The sequence below is a fragment of the Folsomia candida genome, unplaced genomic scaffold (genome assembly GCF_002217175.1).
Source record: "Folsomia candida strain VU population unplaced genomic scaffold, ASM221717v1 Fcan01_Sc001, whole genome shotgun sequence".
NCBI lineage: Eukaryota > Metazoa > Arthropoda > Collembola > Entomobryomorpha > Isotomidae > Folsomia > Folsomia candida.
Window position 1 is genome coordinate 10,433,252 of NW_019091193.1, and position 16,926 is coordinate 10,450,177.

At 35.7% G+C, this 16,926-nt stretch overlaps 2 protein-coding genes across 4 annotated transcripts; both read left to right on the plus strand.

The window, feature by feature from the left end:
• Positions 1-4: 4 nt before the first annotated feature.
• LOC110847107 (phospholipid-transporting ATPase ABCA1) lies at positions 5-13,044 on the plus strand. Of its 3 annotated transcripts, none has more exons than XM_022093965.2 (49): positions 5-209; positions 1,221-1,445; positions 1,534-1,627; positions 1,694-1,826; positions 1,913-2,067; positions 2,156-2,295; positions 2,372-2,560; positions 2,634-2,740; positions 2,820-2,969; positions 3,145-3,300; positions 3,385-3,559; positions 3,641-3,817; positions 3,908-4,074; positions 4,165-4,389; positions 4,660-4,882; positions 4,972-5,104; positions 5,178-5,266; positions 5,335-5,539; positions 5,628-5,759; positions 5,829-5,897; positions 5,976-6,048; positions 6,132-6,156; positions 6,238-6,349; positions 6,411-6,534; positions 6,637-6,753; positions 6,829-6,924; positions 7,022-7,074; positions 7,328-7,671; positions 7,738-8,286; positions 8,398-8,802; positions 8,901-9,176; positions 9,260-9,429; positions 9,494-9,522; positions 9,611-9,673; positions 9,756-9,841; positions 9,929-10,044; positions 10,148-10,221; positions 10,298-10,337; positions 10,419-10,449; positions 10,539-10,602; positions 10,703-10,923; positions 10,993-11,094; positions 11,164-11,243; positions 11,348-11,506; positions 11,591-11,765; positions 11,854-11,891; positions 11,952-12,143; positions 12,202-12,439; positions 12,536-13,044. In XM_022093965.2, the coding sequence occupies exons 2-49, from the start codon at positions 1,377-1,379 to the stop codon at positions 12,581-12,583; spliced, it is 6,888 nt and encodes a 2,295-aa protein (XP_021949657.2). In that variant the 5' UTR covers positions 5-209; positions 1,221-1,376; the 3' UTR covers positions 12,584-13,044. The 3 variants fall into 3 exon arrangements, with proteins under 3 accessions (XP_021949657.2, XP_035702964.1, XP_035702963.1); XM_035847071.1 differs by having other exon boundaries at positions 1,225-1,445; XM_035847070.1 differs by lacking the exon at positions 5-209 and adding an exon at positions 815-1,116.
• Positions 13,045-13,162: 118 nt separating this feature from the next.
• Positions 13,163-15,509, plus strand: LOC110847143 (WW domain-containing oxidoreductase). The gene is made up of 9 exons (XM_022094012.2): positions 13,163-13,566; positions 13,639-13,703; positions 13,810-13,895; positions 13,997-14,117; positions 14,231-14,260; positions 14,346-14,541; positions 14,649-14,834; positions 14,914-15,175; positions 15,257-15,509. The coding sequence occupies exons 1-9, from the start codon at positions 13,469-13,471 to the stop codon at positions 15,452-15,454; spliced, it is 1,242 nt and encodes a 413-aa protein (XP_021949704.1). The 5' UTR covers positions 13,163-13,468; the 3' UTR covers positions 15,455-15,509.
• The last annotated feature ends 1,417 nt before the right edge of the window (positions 15,510-16,926 follow it).

Here is a 16,926-nt window from a genome sequence, read left to right on the forward strand (position 1 = left end):
CCACTTGCCGACCACGGAAATTGCCAGCAAGCATGACAGTTCATGCCTCGGGTATTTTCCGGTAGGGACATTTCCAGGTCATGGTCGTTGTCAATTCTTTATCATTATGGCCAAAATTATTCACCCGATTTTGAAGTCGTCAAACTTGGCTATTCGATACTGTATTCAAAATAAAATCAGGGCGAATATTGAAGTACCAAAGATTATTTGTAAGTATTGTTTGTATATACATATATAACGCATTTGATTACATAGCCACACAAATCGCGGGGCAAAATGTAATAAAATGACCAATTTTGAATGTGTTATAGCCCGAGCTAGGGTTTCTTGATAGAGCAGTCAGGACTAAAAATTTTAAATACATGTTATCATCGCATATGGTCTGATCGGCCTACTAGTTGACCAATGGTGCTCTTGACAATTGGGGTCAGATAAGTCGGTTCGGGTTGATCCAATAAATAACTTCTGCATGAAAAGTTTCTCATGTATGCAAAAAGTGATGCAATTTTTGCAAAATGTTCGCCAGTAGATGAAAAGTGCTTTTGCACTGAAGCAGACTATTAGATTCTCTCACTCTTTTTTGTCAAAATCCAGCAAGTATTCTGTCGTGCATGATTTGCAGATTTTGTGTGTTTTGTAGCAAGTAACGTAAATTCTGCAATGAATGTAAATCGCATAGCATTAGGGATGTATACAAATTATACAAACAGGATCCTATAGAGTTTGTAATAATGCATACGTCATTTTACTTTCATGGTCAAATCAGTTCATATTATGAAGTTCATAATAATTTGTTGTACTTAATTTGCACAAGCCGGCAGAAAGAATCAACTTGCTACAAACAATATCCCTATATTATTTTACGCTTTATCATTCTATGGGGCACCGCTTCGTGGAAACGGTGTCAATTACGCTAAGCGTAATGATTTAACGTAATGTCCATTGTTGCCAACATTGCTAAGGAAATTGTACCTTCATAACCGCATGAATATATTTCGTATATACCACACTTTTATAGATTAGTTTGTTATTCATTTTTATACAAAAACAAAATAAAATTTTACCGAATATATGTTATTATTTACTCTTCTTGGTACTGGATGACTAGGTATTAAGGTATTGATTAGTCATTTTTATTAGCATTTGAAGGTGCATGTTCAATGCACTGTACATAAAATAATAATTAGTAATATCTCCATTGTATGTGAAATTTGTTTCAGGAAGACAAGTCAGGTGACAACATGAAAATATAGTGCAGCACCACATCTAGTCTCTGCAAACGGCTTAATAACTGGAAATATCATTCCGGTTATTGGGATCCATTGTCATCCTCGTCGTTCTTCGTACCTTTAGATAAGCAAATTGGATTCTTCGATATGGTGGCATTTTCAGAGCAGCTGAAGTTGCTTCTTTGGAAAAATTGGATCCTGAGAAAACGCCACAAGGTGCAAGAATTACTTTTATAGCATGGCCAGCTGACCATTGCACCTTAATTAACTAATTCTGATTGTGCTGTGGTATGATTTTTTTTAGACGCGAGTATTTATGGAATTTGTATGGCCACTCATCCTCTTTCTCATTTTGATGTGGGTGCGAACACGAGGATTGAAACAAAATCGTCCGAATTGTATGCAAAATTGATCATACATCCATAATGCCATAATATTGCTTGCTAATTTTTTTTTTGCTGCAGGTCATCTTGTTGAAAAAGCGCTACCTTCAGTGGGAGGATTCGAGTTTTTTCAAAACTTTTTGTGTACATTGAATAATACGTGCCACAAAGACTACGTAGAAAATGATGGCAATTTAATTTGGGAAAATTCGATGTAAGTTTTGCTATAAATTGCTTAAATATAAATTGTGTAACACGATGACCCTTTACAATAATTAATGTTATATTTTGGTATTGCAGGTTCATGAAATTAATCAGTGATAGTACACCGTTGTTAAATGATATAGTATCGGCCCCAAAAGGAATCAATACGGTGGCTGCGATATGGACGGACATCACCGGCCTGATGCAAATAATTGGTGGATTTGCTTCAAAAGCTGAAACTCACAGAATTGGTAAAAATTAATTATTTTATATTTTGATGTGGTGATTACACAAAACAAAGTCGGGTTAAACTTTAATTATGTGGCTATATTTATGTAGGGACGGTCAAGCTTAAAGAATTAATGGGAAAGTATGGTCAGAAAGCATTTGTAGAGGTGGTTTCGACGTACACTTCACTTTCGTCTTCAGAGGCCACCAAACTCTTGGAATCTGATATTTTTCTGGATCATGTGGATTCTGTATGAATTATACATTTATTGTTATATATTAAAAAAATATTATTTTAACTAAAATTATATCTAATCTAACTGATAGTCATCTATGAACGAAATCGTCAATTACTTTAATGCGAAAAATTGCACTACTATACGGACCGATTTCGCCATTATAAAATTCGACAATGCTGAATTGGTTCGTGATATATGTCTCATGGATCAGCAGCAGAAACAGCTTCTGGCCTTTTTCTCCTTCAGATATTTAGATAACAACGGTCTCGTTGAGAAGGTATAAATCACATTGAATAAATTTATTGTTATTCGATAATATAAATGTATTAGGAATTCTTTATCGATTTTAGCTGAAAAGTAAAAGTGAGCTGGACAATTTTATAGAACAGGAGGACAAGGTGTCAAAACTGCTAGAGTATGACATAGGAATTCTGACCACTCTCATGAAATTAAATACGTAAGTTATTTCACGAAAATTGTCCAAACTAATTTGTCATTGTTTTTAAAAATTGTTGTTACTGTTTTAATCAATCTAGCGTACTGACAAATTTTGGAAGCCACTTCTCCAAATTCTCATCCTTGAACGGTACAAATTTAATCACAGCCCTTATGTTTGAAGGACTATGTGGAGTAGAAGTGAAAGGAAACAGGTCATCTTACGGCTTTGATCCTGGTTCTGCAAATAGGTATATATATATGTATATATTTATATGTGTGTATTTTTTGGTAACTACATATTTAGATCGCTTATCGTCGTTGAAGCTGCCAAGCATCTAAAGTTGTTAGAATAGAAGATGGCTCCTTGGCACCTTCAATAACGATATTTTTATTATTAAAAAAGGTACTGTTCAATATTATTAGGTTTGATAGTCTCCGTGATAGACTCAAAGACTGGAATCCTGATCATCACTATGAAATTGATCCAGAGATTTCTCCAATTTGTAATTCGATGTTCCAACGTTTGGAGTCAATGCCATTTACTGCTCTTTTATGGCGTCAGGTGAAACCATTTGTTAGGTATGTTCAAAGTGATCATGATTCTATTGAATTTAATTAAATTTGATGATTAATTGGCTGAATTTTTTGGCTCTGGTGTTAAAGGGGTGTGATCCATTATGCACCAATTACAAAATTTACTGAGAGTGTTATGCAGAAAGTCGATGAAAAATTTAGTCAACTGCAAGACATGGAAGTCGGAGTCAACTCTCTCGTTAGAGTATTGCATCGTGCGCGTCGGGGACTTCGAACATACTACGACCAAATAAATCAAACTCTGGTATTGCATAGTAAAACGTGTACTTTTTATCACTAAACTTAAAAATTTAATAAATTAATATGGGATTTTGGTTGCTTATAGATTGTTGTTAGCGATGAGAAAAACTTGAATATTGTACTAAGTCTATTAGGATTCAATCCACCAGAAACTGCTAAAGTACAGATAATCGAGACACTCAAGCAGATAATGTCATCAGATGTGGAAACTACGCTGGAGAAACTAGATTTTGTTCTTGAACTACTCTCAGAAGTTATCAGTGTAAGTTGTTGTCACGCGGTATATTTAGATGTTGACCTAAACATTATTAAACTTTGTGTCACTGTTCTGATTCGTTTAATTTAATAACAGTGTATCAAGTACAATAAGACAATTGGATTTGCGACTGAATTGGAAGCAGTAAATGAGGGAAGCAAACTCTTGTCAGCAGAGAAATTGTGGGCCGTTGTTATATTTGAAAATGTTGAGGATTCGGATGGAAATGAAACAGATGTCCAACACTTGAAATATAAAATAAGGTTAATTGAAGTCAAATCACTATTCATATTTGGAGTGAGTTTACATGCTCGTGATTAATTACCAAATGGTATTATAAAACGATAATGCAGGATGGATAGTGACAAAGTTGACGGCACTCGTATAGCTAGAGATAGGCTGACCAGCAAAACTCCACGACGTCGACCTGCTTTTGATCTAAAATATATTACTAACGGATTTATATATCTTCAAGAAATGATTGAGCACAGTGTCATTGAATTGCTATCGGGAAAAAGTTTGCCAACGTTCTCGACATACTTGCAACAATTCCCATATCCTTGCCATATTTATGATCAGTAAGATTTAAGGCTGCCTGGGACGCAGGCACAAAAATAATTTCTTAAAAATGATGTTTAGGGCTCATTTTTGGACAGAATGGAAAACGGATCGGTAATTCTGTGGAGAAACCCAGTCCCCACAGAATTACCGATCCGTTTTCCATTCTCTTCAAAAATGAGCCCTAAACATCATTTTTAAGAAATTCACTCTCCCAGGCACGGTTAACTTAAAAATACATCATTTACCAGATTTTGAACCATCTCAATATACTTTGTTGTACTTTCTAGATTTATCCGCGCAATTTCAAGAACCTTTCCTCTATTCATGGTTCTGTCCTGGGTCTACGCCTCCTCAATGATCGTAAAATCTGTCGTAATGGAGAAGGAACTAAGACTGCGGGAAGTAATGAAAGTAATGGGTCTTGGCAACGGAGTGATATGGTGTGGGTGGTTTATTGATAGCTTTGTGGTTATGTCTATCTCAGCAACTGTTTTGACAATTATTTTGAAAGTGAGTGACTCTACTGTAGATTAGTGCATTGGGAATAATGGGATTCATATTATCATGAAATTATAATGATTTTATATTTTTATTTATAGTTTGGGAAGGTCATTGAAAATTCAGACGTTACGCTGATTTGGGTTTTCATGATAAGTTACACCGTTGCGACAATAAGCTTCAGCTTTTTTATTTCCACCTTTTTTGCTCGAGCTAATTCTGCGGCCGCCGCAGGTATAACATATATGTGCAAATATGATGCGTATCTATAGCTAATTGTTCGAGGCATTAATTGATGATTTCATAGGTGGAATCTTATTTTTTGTGTCATACTTACCTTACAATATGCTATTGATCTGGGAGGAAAATCTGTCTTGGTACCATGTCTTGAGCAGCGTAAGTATATATTTTTGAATTGAGATCATAAATTAACATACTTAAGTAAAATCATATCAACTTTGCAGAATCTCATATCAAATGTTGCTTTCGGGTTTGGGTGCACATATTTATCCCGACTCGAAGAAGACGGGATTGGAGCTCAATGGGATCGGATAACTCTGCAAACTCTTCCAGGAGACGATTTCAATCTAAGCTACTGCATTTTAATGTTATGGGTTGATAGCTTCTTGTATTGTGCTCTGACGTGGTATATTGAAGCATTGTATCCCGGTTAGCTATTTATATATAACATACGGTATTTTATTTTAGCTTGGTTATCTAAATTAATGATTATGTACATAATGTTGCTTTGGATCAGGTGCGTCAGGTGTTCCCAAACCATGGAATTTCTTCCTGAAACGTTCGTATTGGAAAGGTCGGACCAAACCCAGAACAAATCCAACAAATCCAGTTATGTACCAAACGGTGCCAGGGTCCCAGAGTGTCACAGGTTAGACAATGAATGACGAGTCCTAACCTTAGTATTCGAATAATGATCATAACTGCTTCTGAATTTCAGATTACGATCAACCAATTATTGAACAAGAGCCAGAGGGCCTAACGACCGGGGTTTCGGTGAATCGGCTAGGTAATAATAATAATAATAATAATAGGATTTATTGCCTTCTTACGGCCAGTGGCCCATAAAGCACATGAATATGAATAGGTAAAACTTATTCTAATGGGAAAGTTGCTTTGGAGGACTTATCCATCAACTTTTATGAAAACCAAATAACATCGTACGATAATTTTATAATTTGACATATTCAAGATTTTGTTTAATCTAAAAAAAAGACTTTAGTAAATGTTATTTGATTTACAGATTTTTGGGTCATAATGGAGCGGGGGTAAATAAATATGACGAATGTTTTTTATTAGAAAGAAACTATTAAAGCGTGAATATGGAAAGCAATTTGTCAACTTTATAGAAAACGACAACGATCTCGATTCTGACGGGATTATTTCCGGCAAGCACTGGCACTGCAAGGATATATGGTCTAGATATTCACAAAGATATGGACTCCATTCGACATGGAACAGGTATTTTCATGACTAATTTGTAACTGGACATAATTTTGTTAACATTTACTGTCATCCTTAGGAATTTGTCCCCAGTACAACACCTTATTCGATAGATTGACAGTTTTGGAGCATATGCAATTTTACGCTGGCCTTAAGGGAAAGTGGGACGAATCATTTGAAGATGAATTTACCAAAATGATCACGTATGATGTCATAGAACCTTAACAAAGGATACGTATATTTCATATATATCTACCAAAATTTAAGTACTCTAATTAATTGATGTCAAAATCAAACTTTTTCAGCGATCTTGGAATTCCACATAAAAGAGATGAACTCCCCAAAAATTTGTCTGGTGGGATGAAACGTAAATTATCTGTGGCTTGCAGTTTTATTGGGGGTTCGAAACTCATCGTTCTTGAGTCAGTAAATCTTATTGCAATTACAATTTTATCATGTTGCAATTTTATCTTATTTCAATTTTATTGAAATTGCAGCGAACCTACAAGTGGCGTCGATCCTTTCAGCAGAAGGTCAATTTGGGAACTTTTGCTAAAATATAAGCAAGGACGCACGATAATTCTGACCACACAGTAATCTCATATATATTAAATTTATTTAGTGAAATGAGAAGATTGCCGCTCTCATCTAATTTGGTCTAAAGTTTTCTTTGCCTTTTTATTTTGCTAGTTTTATGGACGAGGCTGATATTTTGGGTGACCGGATCGCGATAATATCTCAAGGTTAGTTTTATTAACTATGCGTATGTTATACATACTGGATATTTAATATACGTACATATTGATGAGGGGACGTTCATAAACTTCATAACGCAAAGGGGGGTGGGTGGGTGGTCAGGGCCCAATGATATCGTGCCTATATGACACATGTTAAAGGGGGGTGGGTGGGTGTCCAAAATATCGAAAATTTGCGTTATGAAGTTTACGACCTGATGACCACAACCCGAGCCATATCAATTAATTATTATATTTCTAGGAAAATTGAAAGCCTGTGGAAGCAGTTTATTTCTAAAATCGAAATTTGGACTTGGATACTCCTTACGCTTGGTGCGACAAGACCCTGGGGTACAATTAGCTAACCAGATGCAGCACACTCCCTTGACTGTAGAAGAATCTGTGGATAAGAAGGCAGCATCCAGAGCACAGTCATTTCGACAGGGCGAGATCATGACTAGTTTTATTAAGCAGAGCGTTCAAAATGCAATTTTGATTGAAGACGTAGGCTCAGAATCAGTATTTCTACTGCCATATTCTTCTATTCAGGGATTTCCCAGTCTTTTTCAAAGAATCGATGACAATTTTCAATATCTTGGAATAACGGTACGATCTAAATATATAGGCCATATTAAACATATCGTCGATCTATATTGCCGTGCTATATTTTAGAGCTACGGTATGTCTGATACGACACTCGAAGACGTATTTTTGAAGATAACTATTCAAGATATAGAAGCAAGCCCCGAGTCATTCCATGCATTGGATGGAAAATGCAAACGAAGAGCAATGGAAATGATTAGAAAGTTTAGGGACCAAGTAAAACGAAAGAAGGACATGCCCTCCCTGCCAGAAAGTGTTGCTGACGGAGCTAGGCCACCTATTGTGACAATTGTTGTCGATCCAACGATGCCAACAATTGAGGCTTCGCATATACGTAGTAATGGATCCGTTGCTCCTTCTGTGTTATTATCTCAAGCGTCGTTGTCACAAGTGGATATCGATGGAAATCTTCTTGCATGCTCTGATGAAAATGGGACCAATTCAGCTAATAGTGCTAATACCTCTCTGCTCGAAGAAAATATGTTTGCGGATGAGTTTCCTGTGAAATCCAGTGACAAGAATTATTCACCGTGCTGTTTGGCGTGCATTCAAATTAGGACAATTTTCTTGAAGAGGCTATGGAATTCTAATCGAAATAGGAAAGCAATGTTTTTTGAGGTATTATTAATAATTATTTGATAATTCAAATTTATACAGTTCATGCAAACTATTTAACTATTTGTTCAAATACTTGTTAATTTTATGCATAATTTCTATTAAAACCCACAGATAGTCCTTCCGGCTGTTTTTATTGCAATTACCTTGGCGTTCACTTTAATTCTACCTCCTGCTACCGATGAGCCAGCCAGAGAACTAACGCCATGGACTTATCCAGGCCCAAATTTAATTTTCTTTTCCGACAAACAAAACAATGCTAAAGATGTTGACCAGTTGCTCTCCTTCATAAACGGCTTATTGGGCCCTCAGGGGATGGGGACTCCATGCGTAAAGGATGAACTATTTCGCGAAATTTGTGACCATAAATATTGGTCCAATACAACTAAGCTCAAAGTAGCTAAATTCAAAGATCAAAGGCTGAAATATATTGGACAAGCATTTGAACAGTGTTCTTGTGAAACCGGATCATTGCAGTGTCCAAGCAGTGTTATGGCAAATGACTTGCCAAGAATAGAGGTTTGTACCTATTGCCAACTGTAGAGAACTTTCAAAATTCATATTTTTCTCAGTAGCCAATATTACATAACATTAATATTTCTAAATATTCATGTTAGGCTCCTACGAAAGACATGATTTACGATGTCAGTCAAATCAACATCCCGGAGTGGATCGAAAAAACATACCGTAATTATGAAACCTCGAGGCATGGTGGATTCGAGTTGCAAGTCCGAGAGAAATTGGTGACTAGTGTCACTGGATTTTTGAGACTGATTGATCAACTAACAGATCTGCGTCCAAATCCACAAAGTATTTCATCCGATGAGGACGAAGATTTTTTTGCTGCTGCTGATGACAATAAGAAACGCAAGCCGCAAATCCCCACTTATAAGGTACGCCACGCTTGTATGATATCTAATCTATGAAGTAGGACTTATTCTCCCATTTAAATTAACTAATATATTGTCAATTCTAGGTGTGGTATGAAAATAGGGCATGGGTATCATCAGTCTCGTATCTCAATGCAATGCACAACATTATCTTGAGGGAATCTTTACCAGATAACGTCAGTATTGAAGAATATGGAATTACTGTGACCTCCCATCCTCTCCCACTTACAAAGTCACAAGCGAATAAAGAGTCACTGTATGCAATAATGTAGATTCTGTTTTTAATTGATATGTATAATTTAAAGAAACGTTTACAACAGGAAAACCGCTGGACTTGGAGTGATTCATGGTTAGTAGCGGACGTTTCACAAATTTGAAATGGCAAACTGATAAAAGTTCCTTAACTCACTTTTTTCATTATATTTATTACCAAACAGCCGTGTGCATTATTTTTGCACTCAGTTTTGTTCCTGCGTCATTTACAGTGTATTTGATTGAAGGTTAGGTTCATAATATCTCGACTCTATTATCTCTCTAGCAGACTGAATTATCCAGGTAACTAATATTTGTGTATTTCATTAGAACGCAAAAACGGAGCAAAACACTTGCATTTGGTTTCCGGTGTAAAACCAATAACTTACTGGATTTCTAATTTACTTTATGACTTGGTAAGACTATATTATTTATACATAACCAAGCTAATAATCCTTCCAAGTTATTTATGAATAAAATAATGAAATGAACTTTTACATTAGACAAAATATCTCGTACCGGCAATACTGTGCTTAATATTGTTTGTCATCTTCGATGCCAAGGCGTACATTGGGTCATCAAGCGTATTGTCCTTCATTTGTCTTTTACTGTTATATGGGTAATTAGTTTTTTTTATATTATCTCATAAAGCATATTATCTTACATGATCTTCTCATCTGTAAATGTATCTTATATGATACATTTTAAACATTATATTTCAGATGGGCGTCTATACCAGCCATGTATCCATTCAGTTTCTGGTTTAGTGTCCCTTCAACGGCTTTCGTAGTTTTAGGTATATGATGTTTATGGATAAGAATAAATTCGATTCTATTTTATTAAAGTTAGCTAATTTTGTGTTTTGCTTGTAGCCTGTATGAATCTATTCATCGGTGTAATGACGACAGTCAGGTGAAGCAGCATTTGTTGCTCCTTTTTCTCATTTCTTGTATGAAATAGGCATTTGATTTGATTTTATTTTATTCTTAACAGTACATTTGTTCTGGAGCAGTTTGGAGATGAAGTAAGAAAAATAATTTGAGTTGAATTTTAATAATTTTGTAAGTATGTATAAAAATTGCAAAAGCGTGATGGATATTAATTTGTAATTAGGAGCTCGAAAGGATCGGAGGAATTTTAAAACAAGTTTTCTTGGTATTTCCACATTACTGTCTTGGTAGGTTACCTTTATGTTCAATATGAAGCTCCAATACATAATGAAATAAACCAATATATACATTTAAATCACACTTCTTTTTACAAATAACTCTTATTAGGAAGAGGACTGATGGAGCTTGTTCGGCTAGATTTGGAATCGATCGCAATTTCGAAAATCGGACTTTCTTCAGGAACCCCAAAGGATAGATTCGAATGGGATTATCTTGGCAAAATGCTATTTTGTTTAACCATCCAAGGGTGTATATTCTTCTTGTTCAACATATGTTTCGAATATCGTCAACTATGTTACTTCTTGTTCAAAAAGAACCGTCCCCCAGTGGTTAGTTTATGGTTTCTCAAATTTGGAAGTATTTGTTTCTATTAATAATGACATACTATGCCATATTAGCCGGTTGATGAAAATGAGGATGAAGATGTCTTGAAAGAAAAGAATCGCGTTTTAAGTCAGCCAAATTTGGAATCAACATTGCGAGCTGAGAATTTGACAAAGGTAAATCAAGTCGTAGCGTAAACAACAATATTGTGACTGTGTCGTTATATATAGTTATTTTAAATATAGTACTATTCCGGAAAGAAGCATGCTGCTGTAAACGGCCTAACCTTTGCTATCGAAAAGGGCGAGTGTTTTGGACTTTTAGGGTCAGTAAGACAGATATTACCTGTACATGCGTATAATATGTACATAAACATCTCTTAATTGTTTGTTCACAGTAGTCTAATAATAATTAATTTATACAAAATAGGGTCAATGGAGCAGGAAAGTCAAGTAGTTTCAAGATGTTAACCGGAGATGTGAGGATAACTTCAGGACGAGCTAAAATATGTGACGCTGACGTCGAGACAAATTTAGATGCTGCAAGACGACATTTTGGTTATTGTCCACAAGAGGACGGGCTAGATAGGTATGTTGTTTGTGGATATTAGAATATATAAATACAAATTACAAGCGAGGTAATTTTGTCTGTTTTTGTTTGAACAAATACCAGCCTTTTAGATGCATATGAATTATTGACTATCTATGGATTGCTTCGAGGGATGACTAAATCTGAGACCAGTGTTGCAGTAAGCAGGCTCATTCGGACGCTGGGCTTGAGTAGCTGTGCTAAACGTCGGTGCGGGACATTTTCCGGCGGAAATAAACGCAAACTATCAACTGCAATCGTACGTTGTATACCAAATTGATCACATTTACATTCTAAAGTCTTGCAGAGTTTGTCCTAATTGTTACTTTATGACGATGTGGATATAGGCGCTGATTGGAGATCCAGATGTGCTATTTTTGGATGAGTAAGTTTCAGATAATAACGATATTCATCGGCAGTTTTACAATTTCTTTAATTGAAACAGACCTACTTCGGGAATGGACCCCTTGTCGCGAAGAAAATTTTGGAAAGTAATTTTAAGATTGGTGAAGAATGGCAAATCTGTCCTACTGACATCCCACTCAATGGAGGAGTGTGAAGCATTATGTACCAAAGTAGCAGTTATGGTCAACGGTCAATTTCAATGTCACGGAAGCCTACAACATCTTAAGAATAGGTACAGCCCAGATTTTTTGATTGAAAATCTTCTTGAGAGTTAAATTATTTGATTCCAGATTTGGGGACGGATATATGATCGATGTAAGATGTCCAAAGGATAAGCAGGAAGCATTATTGTTGAGGCTTGATGAATCCCTTAAGTCGGCTCGAGTGGAGGATCGTCATTTCTGCCAAATTAAATTTATTCTTCCCCAGCTCGAGTCGAAGCTAACTGTGTTGTTTAATGTGATGGAAGGTTTAAAGGAAGACGGTCTCATCGACAGTTACTCCGTCAGTCAAACTACACTTGATGATGTAAGTATTGTATTAACTGTATATTACATACTTATTATTATTTATCTTACATCTTACATACATATGTAAAACTTTCGTGCAATTATCCTACTATAGATTTTTGTAAAGTTCGCTTCTTTACAAAAGGATGATATGGACCGATGAGACTATATTGTGACACACATATAATTGACGGTGCTCTTGACGCGTAATACTGCATATGCAAGTATTCACTTCCACAAAAGAAAACAACTGTGATTTGTGTATTATACATTAATCGAAAATGAGAATCATATAAAAATGTACCTTTCATGTATTTACACTGAAATCAATCGTCATTCTAATACAAATATTCCTACACTACGTTGAGTCGATTTGAATTCTTATTAAAAACTGTTACCTATGCTACTCTGACACTGTGATGTAATGGTCTTTGTAATTACATCATTAATTTGCAATTCAGTTTATAGTTCCAATTTTAACTTTTAAATATTTAATATTTTAACTATTTCTAGTCTACATTAATTATTAGCTATGACATGTCAACGCAAATGACAAAAGAACGGTTGATCTGATATGAAAGTATTATTATTTCGGTAGAAATAAAACCACGTATGCAAAAAAAACTCTTTGTTCAATCACTTGTTTATGCTGGGCAAACCCATGAAATACATATCTACAAGCGTAGCTTCATCAGTGGGGCAAACCTCACCACTTACGGGCGCGAATACGTGTTTATGTTATGATCTGTCAGTGCCACTAACCCAGTTTGATTCCTACTTTGCTGTTGCTGTATGCTTCATAATAAAAAAACGAGTGATAACATACCCAACAAGTATTTGCAGGCCTTTCACCTCACCAATTGACTAACCCAAACCTGTTATCGTCAATTGCATCATAGCAGCAATTACTTACCACAACTTGAGATGAGAATCTCTTCAAGTTAACAATAAGTGAGAGTGGAGTTATTTTACACTCTTACTATTATCCACTATTTTACACAAAAGTTTCCAGTTTATTCGTTCTCGGATTCAGAAGCGACCATTCGTCATGTCCGCAGCGTATTTAGGAGACACGGACAGCGAAGACGAAGTCCCCAACGGGTGGGAGGAGAGGCTGACGGAAGACGGGAGGGTGTATTACGCAAAGTAAAGTTATTTAGACCATACTTGCAAAGTTAAAAAGGTTTGCATAAAATGAATGTTTTACTTCAATTTCAGTCATTCTACATCGCAAACTCAATGGATTCATCCAAAAACTGGTGCCCGGAAGTATGTCCCCAAAGGTAAAAAAGAGATAATGATTTAATATTGAATTGTGGAAAGATAACATTAAACATTGGAATATTGCGTCCATTGTAATATATCTATTAAATTGTGATCTCTTCGTAGAGTTGCCTTACGGATGGACTAAACAAGTCGACGAAGATGGGACGGTAATATTTTTCCAGGAATCAACTGGAAAGAAAACTCACACGGTAAGTTATAAAGTGCTTGATACTGATATAATGTATTACGTATAATTATTAATTATGTATATCTTCAGAATATTACATGTGTACATACGTATTTTATTTAGGACCCGAGATTAGCTTTTTCACGAGAAACAAAGCAATCTGTGTATGATTTTAAACAAAGATTCGATGCATCCTCCACTGCATTTCAAGTTTTAAATGGAGTAGATCTTACTGGGAAGAGAGGTGACGAAACATACATTCATAATAAATATTATTGCAAATTAAAAAAATGCCCTGCAAAGCATAGTAGTGACATCGATTTTTGATAAACTTAAAGAATGTGTAATATCTTACAGCACTTATAACTGGAGCTACATGTGGAATAGGTGATTGTCCAATTGAGTTACATATATGTACACATACTTTCCATAGATTGGGTAACAAATGTTAAATGTTCTGCTTTCCATCTAGGTTTGGAAACGGCAAAATCGTTGGCGAAACATGGTTGCGAAGTGATCTTGGCGTGTAGAAGTTCGAGTAGAGCTAATGAAGCAATTGAAGAAATAAAAGCCATAAAAGCAACAGCAATTGTTGAGTTTGTAAAATTAGATTTAGAGTCGTTAACAAGCGTTAAGACCTGTGCCAATGAAGTCCTCATCAAGTTTAGGCAAGTACAAATGAAAACTTTATGCTTCATATACATATTTCTATACATTGAATGCGTATGCACTGCTCCAGTAAGATTATTAACGTTAATGTACATTTATTTATTAGAACTTTGGACTACTTAATTTGTAACGCTGGAGTATTTGGAGCTCCATTTAAATTGACGGAAGATAACTATGAAAGAACATTTCAAGTCAACGTCTTGTCACATTTTTATTTAATTCTGCTATGCAAACCGCTGCTAATTTCAACAAAAGGTTCAAGAATTATTATTTTGAGTTCAGAATCGCACAGGTATGAAAATCATATTTTACCATTAACACGTATCACTTTCTCATTAACATGTCCATTAATCTCGTATTCTCTTGCACAGATCGTCTTTGATGACACCTGAAAATATTTGTGAAGAATATCTTTCTCCTCGTGTGGCATCAAATTTCGTGGCATTCTTGGCATATGGAGATACAAAGTTGTGTGACGCAATTCTTGCAACTGAGATTGACAGGCGATGGGGTCACGAGGGAATTATATGTAATTCTGTACATCCTGGAAACATGATAAGCACCGAAATTAGTAGAAATTGGTGGTTTTATCGACTTTTGTTTTTCATCGTCCGTCCATTCACAAAATCATTGGTACAAACTTATTAACTTTTAGCAAAAGCAAAATATGCTTAATTAAGTGTATTATATTGCTGTCGTTTTTATTGTTTCTAGCAACAAGGGGCAGCCACAACCGTTTGGGGTGCAACGGCTGAAGAACTAAACGATGTTAGCGGACAATATCTCAACAATTGTTGGCTATGTGCGCCTACAGAAAAAGTGACTAATCGAGACATGGGAGAATCCTTGTGGTCAATGTCGATTGCAATGATTGAACGAGTCATGGGAGTCCTTCCTGCAAATAATAAGTAAAAATACACATTTTATAGGTTATTTATGAGAATAAACTTGATTTTCTTCTATTACATATAATGTATAATTGAATTCATTTGTTCCATCCATCATGCACATTTTCCGTATAACACGTGCTCAAATAAAATCGATCATGTATTGGTGGATTGCCTTAATCGACCTTTCATTGATTTCATGCACACCTCGACCACTCGTCTCAACTTGGTAGACCCCCACCGAACAACACGGTTCCAATATAATGTTATCATGTCACTACTATCATTACTGTATTACATATAAATAAACCATATCGAGTTGAGCGAATAGCTCAGTTCAGTGGAATCCTATCATAGTTACACATGTTTAAAATTCAATAGGTTGTCTTCTTGAGCTTGTGTCAATTAATGCATATTAATGATGTCAAACAAAGTGTGCAAAGAAAGAGGTCCAATCTCATCTCGTAAAAGAGGTTGGTGGCGAGATGGAGAGTGATACCCGTTTGTTTCATGCTTTCACTTCACCCTCCACCACCAGCACCGAGTCAATAAGTGAAAAGAGCGTAGTAGTAGTCTCACTTCTATGCATATTTCGCCTCTCTCTCTCCCATCTCATTTATTCGAGGTGGAAATTTTACGGGTTTTGTGAGATGTACTTCCAGTCGAGTGGGGGTTTGAAGCAGCAGCAGCAACGGCGGCATGAAATTCATCTGCAATCTGCTTTATACTCCTTACACTTGATTTCATATTATCATCCTCTTTTCTCTCCCAGCTCGACATAGCTCATCATCATCAACGAATCAACATCATCGTCGATGCTAGATCGACGACGATGATAGAGGATCCTTTCAGACAGTTATTTCATAAATTCTCACAGTTCTTTGGTAATGAGCTCGCCCAATTCACATTCACTTTGCATGTTTCCACACTTTTCATCATCATCATCATCACGGGGGGAGGGGGCGAAAAAGAAACCTTAAGTGAACGCTTATGTTTGTACTGTCCACAGCAACAGGGATTATAATATACACACGAATATGTATATCCAAATCGTTTGAGTTACTGCTACAAAAACACAAATTCATCTTTCACTCTTAATCTCTTGAGGATTTCTCTCCTCGCGTAACGCTCTTTTGAAGATTTTCAATCGATCTCATGTCCATCAATAACTTTCTTTTTCTACTCCCTGACTGGTTTGGCTGGTCGTTACAAGTCAAGAAGTTGCTTGTGGGAAATGGTCCTGTTTTTATTGAGTCTCTTGTATTTTATCCTTGGTGTATCCTTGGCTTATCGACTCAAACCCGATTTATGCATAGTGAAATTTTTCATTTGCAGATTATAAATTTCTTACATATAATGTAAATACAAAAATTATAAAGAATTCTAAGCACTTCTGTTTTCGAATTTTTGAACTACAGCTTGAATTTGATGGTATGTACAAGATTTAAAAAAAATTTCAGCTAAATTCCGCCACAACCTCAAATTCGGGCATTAAAA

Bases quoted from the DNA above. Each gene is read 5' to 3' on its own strand.
- LOC110847107 (XM_022093965.2), top strand. From the start codon at position 1,377: ATGGTGGCATTTTCAGAGCAGCTGAAGTTGCTTCTTTGGAAAAATTGG. The intron at 2,068-2,155 runs GTAAAAATTAAT...ATATTTATGTAG, and splicing joins AGCTGAAACTCACAGAATTG to GGACGGTCAAGCTTAAAGAA. The intron at 10,222-10,297 runs GTATATGATGTT...TTTTGCTTGTAG, and splicing joins AACGGCTTTCGTAGTTTTAG to CCTGTATGAATCTATTCATC.
- LOC110847143 (XM_022094012.2), top strand. From the start codon at position 13,469: ATGTCCGCAGCGTATTTAGGAGACACGGACAGCGAAGACGAAGTCCCC. The intron at 13,704-13,809 runs GTAAAAAAGAGA...ATCTCTTCGTAG, and splicing joins CCGGAAGTATGTCCCCAAAG to AGTTGCCTTACGGATGGACT. The intron at 13,896-13,996 runs GTAAGTTATAAA...TATTTTATTTAG, and splicing joins CTGGAAAGAAAACTCACACG to GACCCGAGATTAGCTTTTTC.